We start from the raw sequence: 10,770 nt of genomic DNA, 5'->3' as shown, positions 1-10,770 counted from the left end.
TCCATGCAACTACAGCCAGGTTACCCGGTGCTGCCGGCACTTTGCCGGGCCGAGTGGCGCCGTACGGCCCCGCACAGCACATCACAGCTCCGCTCGGGCTCCCACCTCCCTCCCCGATCCTCCGCCCCCGCGCAGCCCCCTCCCCTTCCCCGCCACCCGCTTCCGCCCGCTGCCCCTCGCTCCGGCGCATGCTTGGGTTATGCAACAGCGGCGGCGGGCGGGCTGCGCGGGCCGCGCCGCGCCGGGGCCGCAGGGCAGGGCAGGGCAACGAGCGGGGCCGTGAGGGCGGCGGACACCGAGACACCGAGCGGCGGCGTTGGGGGCTCGCTCCCCCCCCCCTTCCCCCACTTCAACCTCCGCTTCCCACCCCGCGCGGTGAGTGGCAGCGGCGGCCGCCGCCAAGTCCCGCCCGTTCCGCTCTCCGTGCTGCAGGCGGCGGCGGCGGCGGGTTGGCTTCCTGCGCTGTGCCGCTCCCCCCTCCCCCCCGGCAGTCGGAGCCGCAGCGGCAGCAGCCCGGATCCCCGAGCCATGGCTCTGTGAGAGCAGCCACATGGCGGCCGCGGCAGCCATGAGCCCCCCCCTGATCCATACGACCCCCCGCTGAACGGCCGCCCGCAGCCTCCAGCGCCCGCCCGGCCCCGCCGCTCCCACCGCCCGCCCGCAACTCCCGGCCCGAGCCCGGACCGCGCCGCCACCACCGCCACAGCCACAGCCGCCTCCGCCGCCGCCGCCGCGGGGCCTCCGCTCGCCCGCCCGCCGCCGCTCGCCCGCCCGCCGCCGCCCGGTGCTCACCATGGGAGTGCAGGGCTTCCAGGACTACATCGAGAAGCACTGCCCCAGCGCCGTGGTGCCCGTCGAGCTGCAGAAGCTGGCGCGGGGCAGCTTGGTGGGGGGGGGGCGGCAGCGGCCCCCGCAGACCCCGCTGCGCCTCCTCATCGATGCCGACAACTGCCTGCACCGGCTGTACGGCGGCTTCTACACGGACTGGGTGAGCGGCGGGCAGTGGAACCACATGCTGGGCTACCTGGCGGCCCTGGCTAAGGCCTGCTTCAACGGCAACATCGAGCTCTTCGTCTTTTTTAACGGCGCCCTGGAGAAGGCCCGGCTGCACGAGTGGGTGAAGCGCCAGGGCAACGAGCGCCAGACGGCGCAGCAGATCGTCAGCCACGTCCAGAACAAGGGCACCCCGCCGCCCAAGGTCTGGTTCCTGCCGCCCGTCTGCATGGCGCACTGCATCCGCCTGGCCCTCATCCGCTTCCACATCAAGGTGAGCCCCGGACCCGCTCCGAGCGGTGCCGGGCGGGGCGGGTTGCGGGGCCGCGTTAAGATGGCAGCGGGGCCTGCCCTGTGCCTGCCCGGCCGTCGGGGCACCGCAAGATGTCGGCCCGCGGGGGCGGCCTCGATCCGCGGGGATCCACCGAGCGAACGCTGCGGGGCCTCTCCGAGACCGGGCCCCGTGCCACCATGTTCTTTAGGGGCCGGACTCGGCGTGCTCAAAATGTCCCTCCTCAACCCGAGGAGTTGGGAGGGAAAGAAAAGCGGCGGCGCGCGGCTCTGCAACAAGTCCCGGCCGGGCCGGCGCGCTCCAACTTGCGGCGGGCGGTGCCTCGGAGCTCCGGGCCCGGAGCGGGTGCGGCCTTGCTGTGCCCCGTGGAGCCCCGCTGGGCCCGGAGGCCGCGGCCTCGTTTCCTCGCCTGTCCGCAGCTGTGGCTGTAGAAGCGCTGCTGAGAATCGGAGGCGATTTGGAAGCGGCTCCCGGCCCACGCGTTTTCTTGTAGAGGGGAAATAGTCGAGTTCACCGACTCGCAAAGTTATAGCGTGCAGTAAGGGTGGTAACCTCGCTCTGGTTGTGGGTGCATCATCAATCTCAGCTTGTTGTGGAGATCCTTAGTGAAAGCGGCCTTTGGGTAACATTAAAATGCACGCTAAAATCTAAATGTTACCGCAGTACTACAATAAATAGCATGCAATACAAAACCGCTGTTCTAATGGTGATAGGAATTGGATGTTTGGATACGTTGGACTCGCTCTGACATAGGCAGCATTAAACACCGGTTCCTTGATGCTGAAGTGCTGCTCTTGTCAGCGGTGTCACCTGTAGCACCGTGTTTGCTCTCAGGCTTAGCGGCAGCATTAGCTGCTTTGCCGTTTTGTGGTAATAGGCCTTGTTGCTAATCTCCACAAACAGTTTTAGGATGTGTAGCGCTGGGGCCTCTTGTATAATCCTCATATAAAAATGGAAGGGAGTTGAGTTTTGCTGGGTGGAGGGTGGTGGTGTTTGTGTGATGGGAGCCAGCCGCGTGGGGCCGTTCCCTGCTGCTGTTGGCAGTGAGGCAGCACCGAGCTCCGTGCTGTGCTGTGCTGGCAGTGCACAGGGGATGGTGTGCTCTGCTTGATGCCTCTGTGCAGCTGTCAGGAAGCTGCTTGGGTTGGTTCACATCCAGGGTAGGTGCTGTATTTCATGGTTATGGTGGCAGATATAATATTCTCTGTTCGCTACTGTTGCTCTTGAATCATATTCTTGTTCTGTTTTTCTTCTCTTACGTAGTTTAATCTCTTTAGAAGTTGGCTTTATTGCACAGATCTTTCCCATTCTCCCCCCACTCCTTTCCTAGCAGCCCCTCTGGTGGGCACGCAGCAAACGGAGCTCGCACGTGTGATTGTTGTTTGCACATAGGGGTGACTTTATTTACACATGCACGAGGCAGATCCTGATTCCATCGCCAATCCCGGTGTTATCTCACTGTTTACTTCGAGCAGCTGAATTTGAGAGTACTGATTTACTTTAAATACAAAACTCATTTTCATACTTGCAGGAAACATTTGAGCTGTGCAGACCTGGGGACTGGCTGTGGGCTTAATCTCATTTGGTAATTAGAGAGGAGCGAGAAAGGAGCGTATTCCATCCAGAACAATTACAAATCACTCACAGATGGTTTCAGCAGGATGCAGAAATAACAGGTTCCTCCCAACGACAACACGTATCCTACGGGCTCCTGGCTGTGCTGTGACCTGGTGTTTGTCTGCTTGAGGGAGGGGCAGTAATTCCTACAAGGAGCTTTTTAACACGAAAGTATGTTTGGGAGAACTTAAATATTTCATCACCTCAGATCTTAACACCTCCCCTACTTTGTTGGGACTTTATACTCGGTGTCGGAACACACACGTGCCTGCTACTTGCAGACTTCTCCCTCTGGCCCAGCATCTTTGTTTGCATGAGATTTGGTCTCAAAACCCTCTCCAATTCCCTCCCTATTCCATCACAGACACGTGTGGCTGCCTGGTTGCATCTGCACCCTCTGGTCCCCTGCTCTTGAGAGCTGCCGGCCCTGGCTCTTGCCCTGCACAAGCTTTGTGCTACAGCTTGTCTGTTGTGGGACACACAGCTCTCCTCCTTTCAGCCACCCGGTGACTGGAGTGTGAGTTGTGGTGTTACATAAAGGGCTCCGGGCTGGGAGCGCTGTGTCAGAGTGCAGGAGGGGGTTGGGGAGCGTGGAAAGGAGGAAGCAGATCCGAGCAGGCTTCCTCTATGTGTGCTGTGTGCCCACAGCGCTGCCGGAGATCATAGCAGAAACTTGCTTGGTGTGCACTGGTGGTTCGTTGATGGTTGGTTTAATGCTCATGTGTAAGTTAAATTGATCTGTCCATAAAATAAAAGCAACAGGGAATGCCTTAATTTATACATAACAGGACCCTTCCCTGAGTTGGTCGTGTGGCACTTAGAGCTGTTCTTGCTGTGTGTGCATGGGACAGGGAGTTTACTGGGAGAATGAACACTCTTGATCCTCAAACACAATTAACTTTGAGAACCAGTGCAGCATAAGCATGTTTCCAAAGGAGTCGTGTTTTCATAGCACTTCAATAAGGAAGGTAGCATTGGGAATAGAGCTCCATGAGCTTCCCCTGGCAATGGGTGCAGCTCTGTGTGGGGTGCTGGGGACTTTGCTGAAAGGGAGAGGCTGCATGGGAGAAGCACAGAGTGAGCAGCTTGTGTGCAAGGCTGTGGTCAGTGCTGGGGTAGGAAGTGCCTTCAAGACGGCAGCAGGCAGTGGGTGGTCACACGAGGCTCAGTGTTGGGGTGAGCTGGTGGCTATAGGCCATGACTGCAAGCCAGCAGCAGCTCTGGCACTGGCACCACACAGTGCATTGGCTTTGGCACACAGTTTGTGCTTTCCTGTTCTGGTACAACTTACTGTGTTCCTTGTACCTGGTGAGACTGGGTTTGTGCAAGACTTGTGAACTGCTGGATGCTGTTTGTGTAGATGGTGAACGCATTGAATGGTCTCAGGGGGATTTGAAGGTGGAAAGAGGAAGCAGTTGGGCTTCTTATGGCACATGGGTGTTTGGAAGTTAAAGAAAATCACCCCTGCTGCCTTGGGGTGGTTTGTTATTGTTAGAACAGTGCCATAACACTTGCTAAGTGATCTTGTGCTGGGGGTGCTGTTGTGGGGCACTTTGGCATGGAACTGCTGAGTAGCCGCAGCCAGAGGGTCTGTTTCCCGGAGCTAACACAGGCTTTGCTGCAGTAATGTGTTTAGAGCTTGAGTGTTCCTGTTAATAAACAGTTACTTCAGATGGGCTGAGCAATGCATCATGCACTCCAATGTGTAGGCCTGCAGCACTTGGCGTTGTGCTCCCGAGCACTCCTTGCAGCCTGTCCGTATGTGCCGTGTCATCGGATTTTCTAATTACTGTAAATATTCTGCAGGTGTTTCAAACACACGTTTACAGTTTCAGAAAGACAAATTATATCATCATGCATGCTCTGAATCAGTGCTACCATTTTGCACTAATTACTCTGTCTTCCACTACAGGTTGCACAGAGCATTGAGGATCATCATCAAGAAGTAATTGCTTTCTGCAGAGAAAAAGGTTTCCATGGTTTGGTTGCGTATGACTCCGATTATGCATTGTGCAACATCCCATACTATTTCAGTGCCCATGCCCTAAAACTGAGCCGTAATGGGAAAAGTCTCACAACAAGCCAATATCTAATGCATGAAGTTGCCAAGCAACTGGACCTGAATCCAAATCGCTTTCCTATTTTTGCTGCTCTTTTAGGTAAGTAAAGTAATACAGGAACTCGATGCTACTAGTCAGACTTGTGATTTCATTTCCTATTAAATGTTTTAAAGCGTGTGTGTGATTTGACAAAGCATCTCGGCAAAACCATCCTTTTGTTTTAGTCATTCAGGCTGCTTTTGAGGTGGGATGCTATTTCTCTTCTTTATGTTTTATTTTCTAATGAGGTCGGGCAGATGCCACGATTTGTAGCGACCCTTGAGCGATGTGGACTGTGGCTGCATGGAAACAGGAGTAGGAAGTAAGAATTCTGCAGAGCTCCGCATTGCCAAAACGTTCTCAGTGTTGGGGGCGGAGAGGGGAATTGAGGACACTTGGTGGTTCTGCTGGTTCTGATCTGACACTGCGCGCGAGGTTTGATTTTAATCATACGAATTTCAGACTGGAAAAGTGAACTTCTGTGTCTTCAAAATAATGTATTTGAAGTGCAGGTTTTTGCATTGCGGGGACTTCTCTGCCTCCACATCAATATTGAATCAGAAATTCAGGAAAATTCAGTAGATCACCACAGAAAATCTGAATGATCAGCTTCCCTCTGCTCCACCAGCTGTGTTTGAATGGCTCTTTAACCCTCCTGCTTCTAAGGCTGAGTGGTGCAGGATTTTTAAGGACAGTAGATCAGACTAAGTTGAGTTTCACATCTTTGCTGAAATGGGGCAGTTTTAACACGCTGTATTCCCACTGCAGTGCTGTGGCATAGCTGTTGGTCAGGCGGTCTCAGGTGGAAGAATGAGTTAATGGCTAATAGAGTTCACTCAAACTAGTAAGATTTGTTTCTTAGAGTAGTCTGACTTCATTTGGGTTAATAAGCACGGAGTGTTGCTGATCGTGTCTAATTGAACAGAGAAGTCAAGCAAACTGGATTTTCATTTTGTTTTCTCACTGACTTTGTATTTTGGTGTGTGTGCATGATGCAACCATAAGTCTTAGCTGAAAGCTGCAGATGAGAGAGGCTTACGTGATACTGCCTTAGCATAATGATATTTTAATAGTCTTTAATATTAAATTGTTTCTAGTGCAGGCAGGTACTTTCTGCATGGAAGGGAAAGAAGGACCGTGTCTCAGAGCAGAAAGCTGCAGGTGTTTGGCTGGAGCTGGGTTTTCTTAGTATGATTTTTTTCCTATTGAGAGTGGTTACCTGCTTTCCTGGCTGTGGGGAAGAGTGGCAGATGATTGGCCGAGCTACAGCTTAAAAAGAAAAGCTGCGTAAATTACACTGCACACTACTATTGCTGGGCTTTGTTTTGGCTTCTATAAATAAGTTGTTGAATGCCAATTCAGTGAGTAAGAATTACTGTTTGAAAAACAGTTTCACAGTTGCAGATACGCTTTATAGAATTAATGTGAAGTATGTGTTAATGATGTTGTTTTAACTTGTGAGAGCCTTACAGTTGCTTGGCCAGTCGAGCCATGTTTCATTAAATGTTGTGCAAAAAATATACTGGTAACTTTTCTTTTTTGGAAGGTTTTGAAATCTTCTCGAAGAAGCTTCCGAATATTGTCTCTTGATTTCTTGCATGGCAAAATATTTCTGTTTGCTTGTAAGAGGAAAAAAGCGCTGGGCTCATTCATTGGTAGAGACATTGTGTAGATTTATGTTTTTCTGCATATCAATACAGAGGTTCAGAAAGCAGTTCGGATAGAAGTTGAGCTTTGTGTGTGCACTCAGTATGAGTAAGCAAAATAGAACAACATTGTTGGAAGACAAAGCTAGAACAGGAGATATTCAGAGTTCTTACTGTGATGAGTAATTTGGTATATTAGTGAATGTTATGAAAGGTAGGTATTCGGTGATATAAACAGAGTTTGTATAAGCTTACAACAAACAGATACTGTTTGATTTGAAGCACCAGCAATGTTTCTCAACTTCGACATCCTTAGGAATAAAGTAACTTAGTTTTTTAATGAAATATTGAATGCTTTTTTGCACATAATTGTGTGTAGTGTGAAACATGTTAAGCAGGCGAGCTTATTCAGATCTATTATTTGTTTATGTGTGTGTGTATATATATATATAATCTGAGGGCTTGAACATCTATTCTGCCTTTGCTCCCATGGCATCTTTGGGTGTCTTTTGATTGTTGTAAGTAGAATGAAGAAAAGCACAATGGGGGAGTACAACAGAGCACTTGATTACACAGAAAGGTGTATGCTCTTCAGTTCTGGCCATGACGACCCAAACTACTGCTGGTGCTGGTGGTTTGGTTTGGAATAAATTAATGCATTTTGAAGTAACAGCAGCAAAGCTGCTGGTTTAACACTTAATAACAATTAGTGATGAACAGAACTGGCAGAAAAGCTCTACTGGTATTCAGCTTCAGGTCTGCAAATCACTTTCCCTGTGTGGAGACAACTCAACTACTTGTTTTCAGATACTTTTTTGTCCTTAACTTCAAGGGTGAGCCTTGGGGTATGGAAGAGATGAAAAGTCTTGAAGGATTTTGCCAAACGTTCAACAGTAGGAGGGGCATGTGAAAGGACACCTAAATGGGCAGTAAAAGGAAACATTCTTCATAGCAGATTCTTTGGGATTGAGTTACATTTCTGGATACCATCCCCATATGTGAGTATCCAGCTAAATGTTGTTGTGAATGAACCAACCAGGCAGATATTAAAAGGAAAGGTTTGTATGTTAGTTCTAATAGGTTTTTCCTTCTTACAGCTATCCATTCAAAATTGGTTTTACAGGTCTGACTACATAAGAGCATCCTTGTCAGTCCTAGTTATAATGTGACCAGGATAATGTGCCTGCTGAGAATTTACTTACATAGAGTTCTGTCCCAATCCCTGTTGATGTAAACAGGGAGTTGACTTTGGTTCTTTTGTAACTTTAGATTCAGGTATCTAAGAATTGTTTAAAAAACAAACCAAAGCAAAGGTGAGGGGGAGTGATAAAGAAAAACAAACGCAGCGTGAGGTTTAGGGGTGTACACCAGTGAACTATTTCAAAAGGGCAGCAGTTTTAATTAGTTTCTAATTGCTTAAAAAAGAAAACAACAAACAGACAAAAAAATAAAACAACCTAAGGCATACACTATAATAAGCCATTAAAATGGGAAAAATCAATATATGTTGAGGTTGTTTCAGCCAGGTCAAGAAATAGAGGTTGCTTATATAACGTTGATCTCTTTCCCGCTGTGGCAGTACTTTGTAACATGTGTCTGGGTGTGTAGGCTCAATCTGTTTCTCAGTAAAGTTTTAGAACCCCACTTAAGGTAAGTACAGCATCACCTATGACCTAAGCATGGAAGGCCCTGATGCACTTCAGCATATTGAATTCCAAAACCTTTTGCATTGTGAGAATTGATCGAGTGGTCCGACTGTCAAATATGTGTGTTTGAGAGGATGGCATTAACTGAAATGACAGATGGAGACCAAACAGGATTGAAGCTTTGGTAGAAGGGAGAGAAGCCCTGACTATTTTAAGATAATCTTAGAATCTGCAGGAGTTGCCATTAGTTAGTACAGAACTGTGTCATGGTCCAGTTGTGATTGATTTTTCTCAGACCTGCATTATGATGGCTGTCTTATCTTACCTTGATTAGATTAGTAAGAATGTGGCTGTTACAGACAAACCTGTTGAATCTTTCTGAGGTGAGTTTCAAGTTTAGTTCCTAATGAATAAAGATTACAATGTCTTCCTGGTGGAGACCTCAGGAAGAGGTGAAGTACTGATTGGACAAGACTTCCCTCTCTAAAATATATCCTCTACCAGGCAATGGACAGTTTCCTTAATTTTCACATTAAAAGCAAATTTAGATATTTTCCAGGCGAAATATTAAGAAAATTGTTGTGGTTGCATTGTTTGAGTGAAGGGAGAGTTTGAGATATTGTCCAAACTGAAATGCAGAAAAATAACCCCAAATCATCCCACCTGCAAGTGTATTGACAGCAATGAATATGATACATTCACTGCTCATCTGCTGCTTAATCAAAACGAAGCTTTGAGGGTGTTTGTAAGTTTTCTACCAAAAGTGTAACAACACTTTCTGTCTTGTTCTTTATGAAGTTTGGAGTCACAGACACTGAACTGTCAGAGCATGATTAGTTAGCCTTCAATTAGTTCACATGTTCAAAGTGTGCCCTTCTAAGATTTTTTTAATGAACATAATGTGAAACAAAACAATCTTTTAAGTGATCTTCCATGTGGTGTGAACAGTCTGGTAGTTAGAGCTGTCATCTTTGCTCATTGGAGCAAATAAGGAAGTTACTAATCAATTCAGTGCCATCAGCCCAGGCTCTTGTCTGACTTGGCAGGTCAGCAAAAGAATCTTCAGGGACTGGAAACCTGCGAAGTGTTAGTGGAGCTGCTGGCGTTCCTGAGAGCTAGATGAACATGTCTGCTGTGTCATGGAGCAGCAGCTCTGATGTCTGTTGCTAACAGCATGTGCTGGGGTGCAGGATGGGCTTTGTGACTTCTGGGAGAGCAGCAGTGTGTGTTCATGCACCACCGCACCCCAATTACAAAAGCCTTTTAAGAATCCTCTGATAAGATGTGCCAGAGGAGGTAGATGCCGTATGTTGTGGTTGGCTCCATTTCTTCTCTAAGTGACCTGGGTTTCCTGAACAGTGCTCCTTAGACAGAGGGAAGTGTGTTTTGTGGGAATGGCTGTACTAGTGAGGCTTTTCTTGAGTAACACAAAGATGCCTGTGGGTTTACTCTTACGTTGGTAAGCGTATTTATTGGGAACTGAGGACTGCTTGCAGATTTGTTTTGCCACATGTAGAATCAGCGTGTAAAATTTCAAGGTTTGCTTCTGAAATAAAGCTCTGTGTTTTTCCTAGGTAATCATATTCTACCTGATGAAGATTTGGCTTCATTTCATTGGAGTTTACTTGGTCCAGAACATCCACTAGCTTCACTTAAGGTACAGTTTTATGTAACTGCTAGCAATTAAGCTAAAATCAGTCATGACAGTTAATCAGAGCAGCGTAATAGATTAATACTTGAAGTGTTTTGCTAGTACAATAAAGACCAAGGGGAGGCTTATTCAGAAAGGCTCAGGTTAGCCTGCATGGCTCACACAGATTTTTGAGTCACTGCAGCTATGCAAAGCTCTTGTTCTCAGTCACTCTCTGGTGTTCCTATCTGTTGACTGCAGATGATACCTGGGGTGATTAGCCTTACCAGGCTAAACTTAGCCTTTGTGATCTCCCTCAGTGCCCTTCAGCTATGTGAGCTGTACTCCCAGTTGTTTCACTATGTGGTTTCACTTAGAGATGTAGCTTCTCTCTATTTATTTATTATTTTTTAGAGAGTTTTTTACTCTAGTCATGTTCTTCAACCATCAAAAATAATTAGCAGGGTATCTTCCTACTAAATTATATTCAGCTAATCCAAGTTTGTGTGTCAGTTAACTGTACCTGTCAAATTAAGGTGTAAAATATACTGGTGTTGGTTGTGCAAGAAAATCAGTGTGATCTGACTTCAGTAGGTTTTTTGTTGGTTTTTTTTTTCTGAGGAGAGTAGCTTGTCTGATGCTCTTAGTTTACAGTATGTCTGTTCTGCTGCTTCATCAAACCTGCTTTGTGCATCTGCCAAGAAGCTATAAGAGGGAATGTGGACACACTGGAGGATGGAGTAATAGTGATCTTTCTTTCTCTCTTCCACAGCAGACATATCTTTTCCTCCCAAAGTGTTCTATGTAACAAATGAATGTGCTTTTTGTAAGTGCTATAAGCCTTTTT

General features: G+C 47.9%; 1 protein-coding gene across 3 annotated transcripts in view; it reads left to right on the top strand.

Annotated features, from left to right (window-relative positions):
- The first annotated feature begins 736 nt into the window (after nucleotides 1-736).
- Nucleotides 737-10,770, top strand: part of FAM120A (family with sequence similarity 120A) — a 46,102-nt gene continuing 36,068 nt past the window's right edge. For 2 of the 3 annotated variants that reach the window (XM_015874771.2, XM_015874768.2), the window contains exons 1-3: nucleotides 737-1,267; nucleotides 4,815-5,061; nucleotides 9,868-9,950. In XM_015874771.2, coding sequence (XP_015730257.1) covers nucleotides 794-1,267; nucleotides 4,815-5,061; nucleotides 9,868-9,950 — 804 coding nt within the window. In that variant the 5' untranslated portion in view covers nucleotides 737-793. The remainder of the gene's footprint in view (nucleotides 1,268-4,814; nucleotides 5,062-9,867; nucleotides 9,951-10,770) is intronic. The other variant, XM_015874770.2, reaches the window with a different exon arrangement.

Source organism: Coturnix japonica, chromosome 12 (genome assembly GCF_001577835.2).
Source record: "Coturnix japonica isolate 7356 chromosome 12, Coturnix japonica 2.1, whole genome shotgun sequence".
In the NCBI taxonomy this organism is placed as follows: domain Eukaryota; kingdom Metazoa; phylum Chordata; class Aves; order Galliformes; family Phasianidae; genus Coturnix; species Coturnix japonica.
The sequence above is the reverse complement of the archived record's forward strand: the minus strand, read 5'-3'. Positions and strand labels throughout refer to the sequence as shown.